The following is a 16,093-nucleotide window of genomic DNA, read 5'->3' on the forward strand; positions in this document are numbered from 1 at the left end:
TAAGGTTCTAGGTCTCCAAAAAGACTTGGCACACCCGGTGTACAGCGATTTATATAAGAATGTCGACGTCCTTGAGCAACAATGACTCTTCAACGCGAAATCAATTCATAAATTGGAATGTAAATTAGAGAATGTAATATCAACCTCTACAAAATCCGTACTAATAGTAAACTGAACGGTTTGCCGCCCGGAGGTAACAGATTGTTGCTGCTATATTTAAACGGTTTGTCCTGAGAGGGGATCAGAATCCTATTTACCAGCGGCGTGGCAATAAACAAGCAAATAAAAAAATAACAATCGCCAAAACAAACCAAAATTATATGGAATCTAAAGTTCACAAACTGGTTCCAACATGTTAATCTCAAATGATCATTAACGTTTTGCCTATTAAGGGCGTTTTGAAATCAACAAGCTAAAGGGGCAACACAGGGCTAAATAGTCATAAATTCGCATCACTGCACACAATTACCTGTTGCTTAGTAGGGAAGCTAAAACCATCAGACTGTCTTCCAGTAGAGCCACAATTTCTTGAATGTCTTGCCCCTTTAACAACAGCTCGCCACGTGATTTAAACGGTGAGAATGTAAAATTTTGTCCTTCCCATTCAGCAATGGTCGACTTCAGTTTAGCTTCTATGTCTTTCTCTTTGGTTGCCGAAATACAAATGTCCTAAATATAAACCATTAGTTGATATTTGAAACGTGTTATTATTAGCCCGATTTTAAGACAAACCTTACACAAATTTCCTAAATATAAAATATTTTTCAATCAATGACAATGTATGTTCTTACATTAGACATATAATGGTTATTTTTAAAAAGCCACTAATTGCAAGGGGTAAAAGTCATATTTAAAGATTTTAATATAACAAAACCCATGTTTTTTTATACTATCACCCTTGTACACGTTTTTTTTCTTGAGATAAAAAAGTCTGTAATACCGTACTGTTACCTCTAAAATACACTAACTTATGAGTACAACAGAACGAAAAACGATTTTTCGTAGCAACGTTTACCTCTATTTCGTCTTTGTTAGGAAGTATTGGGGCCTCCATGATATGACGTAGCAGAAAGCTGTCAGATTCCACATCAAACGTGTGACCAGTCAATTTGGCTATTCGGTCCCAATGTCTCGATTTCATCGCCTATTCAAAATAAATTAATTCTTAAAATAAACAACAGTATATACTTAACACTTGGGTTACTGTATTTGAAAATGTTATTTTCGCTTGTGTCGCAATGTAACCATAATAACGAATTGTAAGTTCAAGATAGGCAAAGACCTGGCATTGAACACCCCAATTCGAAGACTGTGTTGCTTAAGCTCCAAAAACGGTTGTGTTACGAAACTTCTTATGCTAAAACGTGTTGTTCAAACTGCATAAGAATCTTTGGAGCCAGGTTTTGTGTAAAACAACTACATAAGCAATATACTAAAATTTGGTACTGTCAAAAAGTTTTACTTTACCTTATTTGCCATCATTTCCAGTAGAGGGCAGCATTCACTGAAGTCGTCAATCTTTTTCTTCAGATCGAGAAACGCCCTCCATTCCTTAAGCCCGCGCGGTAGCTTACGACATTTGTTCTGAAACTCGATTAACTCGTTGTTGACGACTTCGATGTCCAGCTCTTGCCACATGATGTCGTAGTAACCATCCACGCTACTGTTAACCTAAAAGTTATAATGTTTTCGAAGTGAAAGTACTTTTAGATGTTTGACGCTTGAAGCGATGAGATTCCGAATCTGCGTTTGCATCCTAACCATGCATTCGTTTTGGGCGACAAAAGATTTCAAGGGATGCTAGCGCTCTTGCTACGACAAAACAACGTGCTAGAACACTTATTGATTGTCAGTTTGACTTTTTAATGAAAAACAACCTGACATGAGAAATATTGGACAAATAATTTATTTTCAATTGTACTTTCAAGGTTTTACCATTACATTTACCATTTAAGGATGGTTTGACCGTCGTTGCCAAGTTACAAACGAATCACAATCTTTTGTCCCAAGATAAAATCACGATAATGCTTTTTGTGTGGTTAGTGTTCACGAGTGTTAAACAAATATATGGTACGTAGCTAAGTGAAAAAAACACGAGTAGCAATAAATTGTTCGAAAAAAACAAATCTAGTAAGCAAAATGCCAGTTTAACCGAAAAAAAAACGCCAAAATTCGGTACATCAGTGTTCATAAAATAATTATACTGTATTACCGCATTGTACAAGGTGTAAAGCTTAGATAGCAAATTCAGCTCCTTTTTGATTTTGTGCAAGGCCGGGTATTCAGTCTTGCACAGACCGAACAATTCCTCCCCACCAGAATATGTAGCAAATTTCCTCCATAGATCGTCAAAGCGACATTGAAACACCGTGAGTCTCTCGCTAGCCTCTTGTGGCGGGATTCCTTGAATATTCGGGCCTCTATAACCATTTGATTTTAAAATATATGAAGGAAAAGGCAAGCGGATAACAAGGCACTAATTCATACTTTTGCATTTGTGTTTTAGCCCTCGTTAACAAAACAATTGGACACGTTGATTACTTTACAATTTCAATCAAGTGGGTGACTTTTAACCTACGGTGTTTACACCCCAATTGTTGATTTGGGGGTGATTACATTAACATATTTTAGTTCTGCGATGTCCAAGTTGGTAATTTAGTTTTTTGAATAGAGGCTTAATGAAACCCATCTGGGGGTAATTATAACCAAAAGGTTTAGATCCATTAAATTAAGCGAACTATTACATTTATCACAAAAAACATTTTATACTTTTAACTTTAAACTCGCTTGTTTTGAAACTGTATCGTTTTCTAGTCTCGCATTTTTACCTTTCTACATAGTCGGTTTCGAATTGATCTACGTCTTTTATAAACTGGGTGACTCCGTCAAGCAAGTTGGCTCGAAACGTGGGTTGAACTTCGAGCAAATTGGTTTGAGCTTCCTTCGATTGCTGGTTAACAGTTCGCCAAGCATAACCAAGTGAATCAACTCTCTCCGCATTGCCATCGTCAAATGTAAGTTCCATTCTAACAAAAATATAGAGGGGATTTGAGGGGGATATATAATGTGTGTTCATAATGTGAAAAAAACCTCTATACATTGCTATGTCGGTCCAGTTTTTGTCTCTGACATTGTCGCTATAACAACGTGTCGTAAAAAGATGCCAACAAGGTTAGGAGTGTCATCACCAAACGCTAAACTAGCCAATCGAACGTATGTTCCTATTTAAGTTTGTTACATTAATCTCAAAGCAACGTATTGTTGTTACAAGGTACTTCTTATTAAACATGCGATTATCAGAAACTATTCCTGATTCTAGTTTTGGTGGTTGCTTTTGGTTGTGTATTTGTGCAACACCATATGAAAAAGAGTGGCAAAACGAATCTCCTTTAAAAGTTTGGCCGCGACAATTGGAGAGGTAAAATAACTCTTGTCACTAAACCGACTGCAGCTCATTTGGAAAAGCACGTAGCCGAATAAGCTATATCGTTGTGGGTTCGAATCTCACGACCTGTAAGTTTGTTGCCCACGCCTTGCTACATACAAATAGCAAGGTTGATTGAAATATGGCAGTAAAAGAGAGAATAGTGTCAAGAGCACCTATTAAATAAAATTACCATGCACAAGTATATTGGTCACCACATTCAAATCTATTTCCGATTTTAAAACATTAAAGAAAACGTGTGATAAAATCTAAATAATTTACTTGTTTAGCAAGCCGTAAGCTTCCTCTAGAGGCGCAATGGTCCCTTCAACGCGTATCTCGTTCTGACGTAACTCCTCGAGTGCTCCCATTGAAGTACGGATGTCGTCAAGGTCGTCTAGAGGTCGAGTAAGTCGCTTACCAAGGTTGTCAACAAACACAAAAATTTCCTGCAAAATAAAGTTCAGGCGTTTGTGCTGCATCTGTACGACAAACATTTTAAAAGAAAAAAACAAAAACAATTAAAAATGAATTCGATAATATAAGAACCAAGACTATTTAAGATTGGTGAACATAATAACAATTGATGATATAGTAGAAAAAGTGTCAACATTTTAAAGCAGCGATATGCACTGGAGGGAAATTCATTCACAGTCAGACACCTTAGAAGTTAAGAGAAATCTATTTTTGCATGTTGTTTGAAAAAATACTATATTCTTGGAGCAAATAAACGTGAGGCCATATCCTAAATAATGTTGGTTTGCTAATCGACGTCTACATACATTCTACATTCTAGTATATCATAAAGGAGTAAAGACGTTTTTCGCGAGAAATTTATCGAAAAAGGTTTATCTATCAGTGATGGGTGTTACTTATAAAGTATTACTTATTATTCAAACTTGTTTTGAGCATCCATGCTCATTGAAAAGAGCATTGAATAAAAGGCTTTTAAGGACATCCACGATTACAGCTCTAAGTCGGGAAAACACGTAGCACTCATGCAGTAGTTCACTGCTTTTTGTACCTCCATTAGCCTTCCGCAAGTGTGGTTTAGTTCTCTTCCGAAGGCAACCTTTGCTGCTCTGCACTCCATCTGGAGAGCGTACTTGAATTGCTCAGTGGAAAATACAATCGCTCCTTCGACGAAAGTACTTGATATCCCCTCCACCCGCTCCTCCATTTTCTAAATATAAGTACAAGCTCCTTTTCGTTTTGTGTCGAATTTGAACGGTGGAGATTTAATGGGTTTTGTCGTTGTTTGTGTGACTTATGAAAAGATTTTGTTTCATCTACAAAGCATATTGCGATACTGGGTATACCGGCAAGGCTTATTTAATCATCTAAAAAGGAATTTTGGTGGAAGCAAAGGCCTCCATGGATCAAATTTTGGCCATTATGTTGTGCACGAAGCAAAAGCATTGTGTAATCTGATATTTTTTGATAATTTAAGCAATCGTGGTACAGTGGATTTAGCAGCAAAAAAAATAACCTTCTACCTAACATTTAATTTCAAACCTTTAAAATAGTTACTTCATTTGTAAGTCAATATCGCAGAAAATGTTCAATGTAATTAAAACTTATTCTATTTTGCTGCAAAATGTAAAAAAATACGAAATTTATTTGCACACCGGAATCGTGGACAACATTGTAGTCATTACTACTCTTTGCCTAATTGCAATCCACATTATCCAAAACATGACTTATATACTAGTTTAGGTAAGATATTCAAGAAAATAACTGTCAAAGTCATGATCAATCCCTGGTACGTATAAATATATAGCATGCCGTTAAATGTCCATCATTGGCAATAAATTCATCACCACAGTTTTATTTGCTATTGATATTTTGTAAATCGACTTCGAATAGGTGACTTGCAGACTTACGTGAAAATTCCTTATCTGCTCCTGGTACTCAGCCAGACTTGGTCCGTGCTCAACAAACTGGGCAAGTTTTGCTTCAGCATCTTTCGCCCAAATCTCGGAGAAATCTCCCTCGGCTTCCACACGTGAAACAACTTTTCCACATTCAGACTTTAGAGATCCGATAATCGTGCCGAGTTGAGACGTCATCTTAGCAACCTCCTTGTTATCTGCAATTATCTGAAGAAAACCCAGGTGCCATGAGCTGAGGTATTGCAGTGTATGTTTAGACATGTTTGATTGGTTTTAGACAGTGCTTATGGCAAAGTTATTTTTTCTTTGTTTGCACCTTTCCGAAGGCAAATTTTCCCAGGAAAGCGAAAAGTTCCAAAAACAATGTTTTTCACATAGTTTTCGAAGAAGTGGTACCAAAAGCACTTTCTTACATGAAGATAAAACCAGATACACTTTATACATCAATGTATGTTATAAACCCGTTAAGCTTTGTAATAATAACTTACCCTGTATATTGGTTTGATGGGAATAGGCGATGCGGTCTCACCAGCATGACCATCGCTCAATCCCAGTTCGGCTTCCCGCTGTGCGATGATGCTTTGCTGCCACTGAGGAATCCCTTTACATGACTGCACAGTTTCTTGGATAATCTAAAAAAAATACATTGATAAGCTTCACGATAAGACTGGATACCACCGGCATATTTGCTTTTGGGCCTTTGGCATCTGCAATATTTCTGTAAATTGAGTCGGCTAAACTCAAAGAACAATTGAGCACAAATCACACACAAACATACGTTCTGAATCTAAATCAAGATTTGTCACATTAATATCTACTTAGTGATTGCATTGTTTTGGGACACGCTACTTCAATTCATGATATGCAAAAAATGCCAGTTAACAATATGCAGAAACGGCGTCTAACAACAAAAAGTTTAGAAACACTGGTTGTTGAGGATATAGCAACAAAAATATTGAATGCACATCGGAAATCTCAAGGAAAAGCCTTTCTTTTGTACACCTCGATAAACAACTATTCTAACCTTGTGCAAGGAATGCTGTATTTCCTCCAAAGTTGGTTTAATCACGATATTCGGCAGTGCGAGTACAATGTCAGTCTTGAGCATTGGTGGAAGCTGGCTCGTCCCAGTAGCAGGTTTTCCGTAGTCACTTGCCAGGGATTTCACCCTAAGGCGACGACGTATCTTGTCCAACGACTCCTTTACACCTGTTTTAAATAAAAATAAAGCATTAAGGGGTGTACTGTTCACGTAGCAAATAGAATTAAGATCAAAAAGTTATTTAAAAGAACAAGGAGACTCCTTGAACCCGAAAATGTTGCAAAAAGTCAAAACTACAAAACGTTTAAACTGTAAGTATTTTGTTTTAAAACGTAGAAAAACGAACTATTTCCGCGACTACAGTGTGGAGTGGCTAGCATTTCTAACAGATCCCAAAAATGAGAGATTTTAAACCAGTTGACAAAATTCTGTAAGATTTAATCTTTTGTGTTTACATTTGATAAGTGCATCTGTGTTTCTTTGACAAAACTGATTGAGTGTGTTGAAATAAATGCATGAAAGACATTCTTGGCAACGTTGTCCCTTTTGTTTTGCCTCATGATGTGTGCAGCAGTAAGGCTCCTGTAAAAAAAAGTTTTGATCAATTTGATATTTTTCTCGATGTGCATTTGAAAGAAATGTACGCAGTGGTGCTTCAAAAAACGAAACCTCCACTAATTTATTTCATTTCTTAAATACTCTTATCGTAGCGACATAAAGCATTAGTGGAAGTTTATATTAGTTTTCACAAAATAACAAATGCATGTCAGAAATATCAACATCCATTTAGCAGTTGTATTAAAAGAAATAAAAAAATACTATCAATATGTTCTGTGATGACCAATTAAACGAAAAAAACTTCCTTTTAAAAAAAGATCTCTTTTTACCACTAAAGTATCCCGTTCTGCAGGTTTCAGTTTATTTTTCAGCGTCTCAATCAGATCAAATACGTTCTTCTCCAATACCACAGTCAGTCTGGAAAGGTTGTTCACCCCGTTATGACAAGCAGTCGATGTCACCTCACTAAATCTAAAAACACAAAATATGTATAAAAACTGGACATCATTAATTTAGATGTAGATAAATGTTGTTTAGATTTTTCTAGTGATTGGGTAATATAATTGATGAATGTTGTTGTTTTTGCAATTTTTGCCTGTTAAAATTATTCGGGTTAAGCGCCCAATTCGGTTAATTGCATCCAAAATGATTGACAACTTGGTTATGCGATTAACCTGATTCGTCTGTACAAAATCAGTAATCGTCCATTCTCCCAAAAGATTGCCTTACAGTGGTTGGTAAAGGAGTTTTGTTACTTACTCAGATATGGTTAACGGTTCTTGAGCAGGCACGAGCACAAGGGCAGTGTTGGTAATCTCAGCCAGAACACTTTCAATTCGGCAGTCAAGTGTGTCGTTAATTTGCCTCACGAATAAGTTGAATCCCTCCAATGCTCGTTCAATGGTGGTAATAACTATCAAAGAGAAACCCAAACGCTGGTTAGCATTTCACTGCAGATAAGGGTTGAAAAAAGTTTGGTGGGGTTTCGTTAAGGGGGGAAAGTGACGTGTAAAGTTGCCTGTGGGTTGTACCATATTGCAGGCCTGAAGTAAGCACAGCAGAACAGTGCAGTGTTCCCAAAGTATGGGCGCGAAGTTTAGACCACGGATATAATGCATAACTATTGTAAAGCACCAATGCAGCAATTTGAAACTCGTACAACTTCACAAATGCTTATCCTAAACCCTATGTTTAAAACTTAACCTAATAGGAACCTAACGATATCCAAAAACATGTTAGGAAAACATGTTATCCGTAATAGATGTACCAATTGGCAATTATGGGCTTATTTTTAGCAAATTGGCTTTCAACATTTTCAAAAAACGTTAAACGCTTTGCAAAGGTTTTGTGTTATCCAGCAAACAGCTGTTGGTGTGCAAACTGTCTTACATCTGTCGATATTGAGCGAACACCAGTTAAGCATCGTCAGGCCAGGTTTGAAAACCTCTTCAATCTGATTGACGTGATTTACAGTGCAAGGTTGGAGGATGTGAGGGATCCGAGATTTCAACTCAATCTGGTCCTTGATCAGATCCTTTAGTCTGCAAAGAAAAAGTTTTGTTCAAACCTTAAGTGATAAAGGCGCCAAGGTTTAACTAAATGCTTTAAAATACATACTGTAGCACTATACTGGACGTATATTTGTTCCAAACTGTGAATTAAAAAAGCCTAAAAAATACCATACAATATATTACGTAGCGGAATATTAACTATGGTTTTAGACTTAGGGTTAGAAACACTAATTTTGCGTTTATTCGCGTACGAATTTTAGTTTTTGTTAACGTTTTTGCCCGTGCAAATAGCGCAAAATCACGCTTTAATGTTCCAAACGTACATTTTTGCTGCTTTAGTCATAGTAAAAGTAATGGCAGCGCGTACCTGGTGGCTTGATACTTCAGTCTCTGATAATCAATAGCGAGTAGTTTGGCAGCCACATCCGGGACTGTGAGGTTCATGCTTCTCATGTGTCGAGTCTCGCTCAGAAGCTCGTCGACCTTGGGGTCAAAGTTCACGTAGAGGTCACGCGTTTCAGGGTGACGTACCAAAATCGAAGCGTTCATACCGCGACGGACGCTCTCAACGCCACGACACCATGCACGGTGAAACAAGACCTACAAGTATTTAAAAAAATAAAATTTTAACCTAGTGATTCTTAACCTTTATCCTTGTCGGCACCTCTTCAGTTAACAACCAGTTCTCGCACATCCTGTTGTATGTTTCACCAAGTAACTGCCATAAACCTAATGATTAAGCATTTTTGCATATGTTTTTTGAAAGGGTTACATTGAAATCCGACCCGTATTGGTACGGGGCCTTTGCTTCGTAGCTAACTACGCCGTTTGTAGAAAATAAGTGTTTGAAACACTTCATTTTTAAGTTTTGTGCAAGGACCTGGTTCTTTGATTCGATATTTACCGTACTAGTAACGTTAATCGAGCTACAAGGTGAGAATAAAACAAATCAGAAGCACTATTGCCCGTAAAGCAAAAAAGACACGTCAGAGTTTTAAACACCAATGGTCTAAAAGATGTTCAACAAATCCTATCATTTCTGTGCAAAAGAGGCCAACTTTTATGCCGAAATGGCCGTAGGGTCGCATTAGCCACTCAATATTAAAATAAGGTAAATTTAACCCCTATTTGGGGGAAAAGTTTTGACCCTCATAAATAACCTCATATTCGGTCAGAGCTGCAGCCACTTTATTGTAGTTCCGAATGATAGTCTTCGCTTCATTGGTTTTCATCACTGCCTTGTTCCGCACCACTGCTTCCACTGATGCTTGCAAATGACGAAACAGGTTCCTAGCCCACATTATGCGACCTGTAATCTAATACAAAACAAAGGAATCATCTTTATGAACAAAACTACTTCTTTGTTATTTTTCTTTCCGTACAGAAAGATGCAAATAAGAGAATAATTAGAAAAACATTTCACTTAATTGTATATTTCACAATAGGTTTTTATTCAAAACCATGCTAAACCGTGTAAAAATTTACTTGATTTAGCAATTTATAACGCTTGACGTTTTTTCAGTAACGTTTTAACGATCCATAACGTATAGGTTTTATGTGCTCTATAACTAACAGTGATATTGTCCTGCGCTGTGTTATTGCGCGAATAAGGATAATCGTCAGATGTGTTACAATAAAACTCTCAATAGGGAAATACTTGTTAGTATATAATATATATAATATTTATTTATAAGCTACCTAGGATTGCTAGGATGTAGACGTCTAGACCAGTGGTCGGCAACCGCCGGTCCGCGGCCCGGTACCGGTCCGCGAGGAGTTCGTTACCGGGCCGTATAATTTTTCGGGTTAAATGCTATGAACATTTTGCCCATGTATTTCGGGGATGATAAACTAATTTAAGCGTTTTTATTGCTAAATATTTGTAGTTTTTTTATGACCGGTCCGCGGTGAAATTTTCATTTCAAAAGCGGTCCGCAGCGCAAAAAAGGTTGCCGACCCCTGGTCTAGGATATATACCCAGTTTCACATCAACATTTAAAAGGTTAAACTTAAACTAGTGGATTTAAAGTTACAAAATATACCGGTGGCATATTTCTAGGTATTGGTGGATCCTCTTTCTGTCGTTCATATAACTTCTTTACACTCTCCACTTCCTTGCCGAATTGGAGCAACGTCTTCATATATTTCTCCCACAGTTCCAGCTCGATGCCTTTAATTTCTCCAAACTTTTCCAGAGTGGCAATCGCCTGTTGCGTCTAAAAACACATGCAAAATTCAACAACCATCATGGAGATATTTGAAAGACTTATAATAGCAAAAATCAGCGAGTGGAATACATATGTGGTCAACAAAATTTGAAATAAAACGTAAAATAAAGTTTTACCTTAAAAGGAGTTTGTACATTGGTCGTATGACTTGTGCTATTGGCACAAAATTGGGTTTTCATAAAAGTTACAAAATACTTCACTGCATAAACCTGTTTACAAATGCTTTACTTGATCCAGTATACAACACACTTTAAGCTACAATAAGCTGGAAACAGTGTAAGTTTGAAAATATACTTAAAGAAAAGTAAAAATCATGACATTCAGTGTCCAAGTAGGCATGCTACCATCATTACTTCATATAATCGGTTTGTGCAATTCACCCAACAACCTTTTGAAAACAGAAAGCACAAAGAAAAACACATAGAAGTGCACTAACCGACACATTTCTTGTGAAGTATTGTTCAACAAGTCCTTGTATTCCTTCCCGTATGCTGTCCACCTGGCTGAGAAAATCTTCGAAATCCGAACGAAATTCATGACAGCGATGGTTCAAATGATCGTAAGTTTTCTTTTTCACAGTTGCAACTATTGCTTTGTACTTTGCAACATAGCTGTCAATGCCCTGTGATAAAAAATCGTTTAACAATTTAGCTAAGTGGTTTTGTAACTCTGTTATGGCGACCGCCTAAAACGTAATGACCCTCATTAAGGTGACGTAAATAAGGCATTAACATATTGGTACCAAAACAATTTGCTAGCTGCAGCTTTTAGATCAATTTTTTTCTGCATAAAGCAACAACTTCTTGTTTGTCACATTGTCGTGAGACTGGAGGGCTAAAATTGTGCATAACACTAACAGCACATCAGTAAAGCATTGGAAAACATGTTTGTTTATTAACATTTAAAACTGATTGTCACCTAAAGAGTCTATTCACCGTTCCATATCAGGCCTTCTCAGCGTTTGAAAGAGACCAAGGTAAAAAGCGGGGAAGTGCCGATAAGAAAAAGCGGGCGGCGTTTTCAGTGACGCAAACGGCGTTTTATGATTTATGCTTAACCTGGACGAGCGTTTTTGATGTCAATAGCTGGTAATAATCAAAAAGGCGAATTTATGATTTCTCAAATAATTTCGAACCGACAACACTGTATAGGGCGAAAGTGGTTAAACTATTACAGACAGACTTTTATACGAAATGTCTGCAGTACCATGTGGGACTGATGTGCCAATAAACAAGTTTGGATTTCCAAAAGACGAAGTTACAATGGGCGTTTTGCTTGTTATTTTTACCTGAAGTCGAATGTTGGCAAGACAGCTCAGTTGTTCCAATGTCACAGCCATTTGTCGTATTTGCTTTATCCGACTACAAAACGTATCGAATCTGTCCAAACAATATAACGGGTAATTTAGTTTCTATCGGTATTGTTTTGATAACTATTTAAGTAATACGAAAACTGGTAAGCAGAATCTACGGATCTTTTCTTACACCTCGCTTCTGCGCCCCTTTTTATCTATCGTTTTATGCAACGCTTGTTTTGCACTTTTTTATCATTCCTTCACGTGACTCATGTGTTTATAAAAGGGTGTAACTGATGTGGCCTTCATATCACTGATGATCGCATGAACATTTAATATAAAGCATGTCGCTTTTTGCGTCTATTTGGGCCGTTATTTTCACCATTAAGCAGAATAGTTAGAAATTTCGTATTTAAATGATTGGAATATTTGTCTGAAAATGTTTTGTAATACCTTCCAAATATGTAGTTTTCGCTGAATTCGAACTGTGGGTCGTTTGGGTGTTCTTGCAACTTGCGTTTGGTTTTCTGGAAGCTGTTTTGGTATGCTTCGTTCAACTTCATACAATTGTTAATTCTCATGATCAGTTCCGGTCTGAGCAATAACAAAATTGAAATCAAAAATTAGAAGTAGGTTTTCTTGAATGAACTCTTCTCTACAGGTTTTTCTAAGAGTACAGTTAAACAGTCAAAAATTGTTTTGATCAAATTAATGTAGCCCTAAAACAACATGAAATAAAATAATTTTATTTTTTGATCATTATTGTTTAATTACAGGCCTGTTGATCATTGAGTTGGGAAACCAGATTTGGTGTTCAAATAAACAGTGAAAATCGTTGTTTTAGTGATTTTCTGACTTTTACTTGAAAAAAAGAAAGTCATTACGTCATGTACGTATTAAATGTGCAGAACTTGTGTGTGCATTAAACTGCCACAAGACTAAAGTCCTAAATCCAAATAATTCAAATTTCTCCATATTTTAATCACATGCTTTCGGTGGCCCATGCAATAGAGAACATTAACTGCAAGCAGAATAATTCTCGTTATAATGTTAAAACAAAAAAAATGCAGAGTCCAAGATAGTACAGAAGCTGATTTTACCGTTCAATGTTCCATATCTTGCTCACACCCTGATACATGTAAGCTTTTGATGTCGTTACCATCTGATTGGTGATCTTTACGAACAGTGACGTCATACGCTCGGAGGTGTTGTAGAATTGCGAGACGCTGTATATCATCTTTACGTTGTTGAGCAAACTGGGAATGTGTTCTGGAAGTAATTAAACGTTAAAATAGCCCTAACTTAAACGTGTACTTTGAATCCCGCTCTATTTGTTCAATAGTTTTAGTGACATTAAACTTTAACTCAATTTAGTTGGAAAAAAAACTCAATTTAGTTGGTAAAGAGGATTAGTTTTTGGATCTTTACCTATAAGACTCGTCGGTGTACATTTGACAAGGGGCCCAAAGAATTTGTCCAAAGTGTAGAGATACCTGACATTGTCTTTTGCTTCGTTGGTTGCGTCTGTTATTTGTGCATCCTACACAAATAAAAGATGTCAAACGTGCTAGGTATAAAACAACAGGTTAAATATTGTTTTAATTTGTGTCAATTTTTTTACACTTTTGTTTCTTTCAACTTGATTATTAATTACTTTTCGTGTTAGTATGTAGAACAAATTAAAGAGTAATTGTAATGAAGGTACAACGTAACAGTTACTTGCTATAACAATAAGGGTAATATTTCTAAAATCCGATAGATTTCTGTTTTTACTGTTTCCAAGTCAAGTCTAACTTGGAGCTTTTTATCCTGGTTTAAACTTTTGTGATTTCGTAAATAGCAGAACATTACCATTTCCTTCCATTTCTTGATGCTTTTCGATTTTAGAGCATTGAGAGCCGCAGTAATGGCTCGAACTCTTGGGTTTCGGATTTCACTGAGGAGACAATCAAATCTCGCTGTTCGCTTCTTCCAATGATCCAGTTCTGCTGCAGGGCCGATGTCGTCCGCTTCACACTGTATTTGCTCACTCACCACCAAAATCTGTGCGTACAGTTTTATAGAAGTTTAGCTTGTAACAATTGATAGTATTCTAACAAGAAACAGACAAGCTAATCAATTTGTAGAAATCAGGACTTTTTAATGCCTTTTTTGTCATTTTGAAACGAAGTATAAGACCAAGTTCGTCAGTAAATTAAAAAAAGCAAAAATTTTAGCGTTAATGACAGGCGACGACTTAGACAAAATCGACATACCTAATTTCGGATTAGATATTGTTTGGTTTCACAAAAAACCTTTCACGGACTTTGTTGGGTCCCAAATTCGGGCTATGAAATCGTGATCTTATACATACGGAGACCATGTCACATTATGTGCAGAATCGTGATTTTTAAAAGCATGGCAACCATTAATATGTGTGATTGGTGTATTACCTGTTCAATTTCCTTCATCCATAAATCAAGCTGCTTCTCCAGACCTTCAATCACTTGTGGGTCGGAGCCTTCGATAAAAAATGAACATAAGTATCTTACTCATCTTAGATCTTTGCCCATCAAACTAAACTAGGTTTTTACAATATAATAGATATATAGAAAAGGTCGGGAACTTTTTTACTTGAGAGAGCAAAAAAGGTATTTTTTTTTTGTTTTTTCGTGACAGAACAATATTGGTTCACATCTAATAATGTAAATTAATAAGACAAGATTAACAAATTAAAAGTATCATAGCCTACTTGTCTTATAATTTATTATTTTATAAAAACTGTACCTAGGGTTGCAAATTGAGCTGGAGGAACTGACGTAATATCAACGTTGACGTCAATATGAGTAAGTTTGATCTGTTGTTCTCTCACACTGGTTCGCGCGCTTCCCAAACACTCGATAAACTTTTCCATTTCCTCCAAGAATTTGCTTCGATGCTCTTCGAGTCGCTTCCCAGTCAACAAGCCCCAGTTCTGTCAGTAGGCAAAGGTTATTCGTTTGTTTCATTTTTATTCTATGCGTTTAGGTGAGCGGGCAACGCCCTACTGCGTTATGCCCACAATGAGTCCGCCATAGAGTTGCCTGTTTAGTTGCGAAATAATATTTACCAAATTTTTCTATGGGACATGAGAATTAGGCTGAGCCGAAATTTTTGAAACAAAATCCAAATTAAGCCCGAAAGTTACTGAAGTCGAAATGGGGCAAAGTGCAAAGTCGGGGACGAATCAGGCCTATTTTTAAACTTAAACCGACATAAAAAGCTCAACAAATACAATAAGTCGATTGTTACAAAAGGATAAAACTGTGGTAAAAAGTTCACAAAATCTTAATTCTATTCGAAATTTTACCAACAAACAAAAAATGCAAAAACACTTACTGTAGTGGCTTTTAATGCCGGCATAATAATCCTCGACAGATAAAACTCAATCCCGCCAAGTAGGTCTCCATTTTCGACTTCGAAGTTTCCGAAGTAAACGTCCTTATGCACATTATCAGGCTTTATTGGCTTTTCACTGAAATGACGGACGAAGAAAAAGCAATGCCCCAGTAAAGGCTGCAAAAGACAAATCGGTAGGGATTAAACCAGTCTACACCCTACGTCAGATGCTGTCGCACCCCAAAGACCCCATTGATACAAACGCGGCAAGGGGTGTGGTGTACGCGATCCCATGTCAACAGTGCAAGGAGATTTACATTGGCGAAACGGGAAGATCTCTGAATACGCGCCGTAAAGAACATGAAAGGGATGTAGCCAAGAAAGATGCTAAAAAATCGGCATTAGCGCAACATGCTACTGTCCTCGGTCACACCATAAACTTCTCTGCTGCCCAGGTGTTAGCGAGAGAAACCGATTTTCACAAGCGAGGTTTCCTGGAGTCGTGGAACATACATTCTCACACCAACACGATGAACGTTAAAACGGACGTTCTAATGCCGATAACTTATCGGTCGCTTTTGCACCATTGAGCCAGGTGTTATCACACGACCATTGGTGCGCACTGCGTTTCTTCTACCGCCTTTTTTGTGTGTGTTTCGCCGCCCTTTTCGCTTTATAATAACTTGTGTTTGCAATGTATGTCATTACCCTGATGAAGGTGTTTCGTATGGGACATCGAAACGTTGGCATATTAAAATAAAAAACTGCCGGAAGAGCTGAAAATTTT

At 37.1% G+C, this 16,093-nt stretch overlaps 1 protein-coding gene across 1 annotated transcript in view; it reads right to left on the reverse strand.

Annotated features, from left to right (window-relative positions):
- Positions 1 to 16,093, reverse strand: part of LOC145217731 (dynein axonemal heavy chain 5-like) — a 49,604-nt gene extending 33,511 nt beyond the window's left edge. Inside the window, exons 1-27 of the mRNA XM_080085066.1 lie at positions 15,546 to 16,093; positions 15,307 to 15,483; positions 14,716 to 14,902; positions 14,382 to 14,449; positions 13,801 to 13,992; positions 13,378 to 13,489; positions 13,050 to 13,218; positions 12,403 to 12,543; positions 11,944 to 12,034; positions 11,092 to 11,277; positions 10,470 to 10,643; positions 9,588 to 9,743; positions 8,795 to 9,027; positions 8,306 to 8,457; positions 7,676 to 7,829; positions 7,246 to 7,387; positions 6,814 to 6,940; positions 6,341 to 6,525; positions 5,805 to 5,948; positions 5,308 to 5,523; positions 4,449 to 4,607; positions 3,707 to 3,873; positions 2,829 to 3,026; positions 2,213 to 2,420; positions 1,468 to 1,671; positions 1,016 to 1,144; positions 470 to 669 (exon numbers count right to left, since the gene is read on the reverse strand). Coding sequence (XP_079941192.1) covers positions 470 to 669; positions 1,016 to 1,144; positions 1,468 to 1,671; positions 2,213 to 2,420; positions 2,829 to 3,026; positions 3,707 to 3,873; positions 4,449 to 4,607; positions 5,308 to 5,523; positions 5,805 to 5,948; positions 6,341 to 6,525; positions 6,814 to 6,940; positions 7,246 to 7,387; positions 7,676 to 7,829; positions 8,306 to 8,457; positions 8,795 to 9,027; positions 9,588 to 9,743; positions 10,470 to 10,643; positions 11,092 to 11,277; positions 11,944 to 12,034; positions 12,403 to 12,543; positions 13,050 to 13,218; positions 13,378 to 13,489; positions 13,801 to 13,992; positions 14,382 to 14,449; positions 14,716 to 14,902; positions 15,307 to 15,483; positions 15,546 to 15,668 — 4,394 coding nt within the window. The 5' untranslated portion in view covers positions 15,669 to 16,093. The remainder of the gene's footprint in view (positions 1 to 469; positions 670 to 1,015; positions 1,145 to 1,467; positions 1,672 to 2,212; positions 2,421 to 2,828; positions 3,027 to 3,706; positions 3,874 to 4,448; positions 4,608 to 5,307; positions 5,524 to 5,804; positions 5,949 to 6,340; positions 6,526 to 6,813; positions 6,941 to 7,245; positions 7,388 to 7,675; positions 7,830 to 8,305; positions 8,458 to 8,794; positions 9,028 to 9,587; positions 9,744 to 10,469; positions 10,644 to 11,091; positions 11,278 to 11,943; positions 12,035 to 12,402; positions 12,544 to 13,049; positions 13,219 to 13,377; positions 13,490 to 13,800; positions 13,993 to 14,381; positions 14,450 to 14,715; positions 14,903 to 15,306; positions 15,484 to 15,545) is intronic.

The sequence above is a fragment of the Phallusia mammillata genome, chromosome 3, assembly GCF_965637545.1.
Source record: "Phallusia mammillata chromosome 3, kaPhaMamm4.hap1.1, whole genome shotgun sequence".
NCBI lineage: Eukaryota > Metazoa > Chordata > Ascidiacea > Phlebobranchia > Ascidiidae > Phallusia > Phallusia mammillata.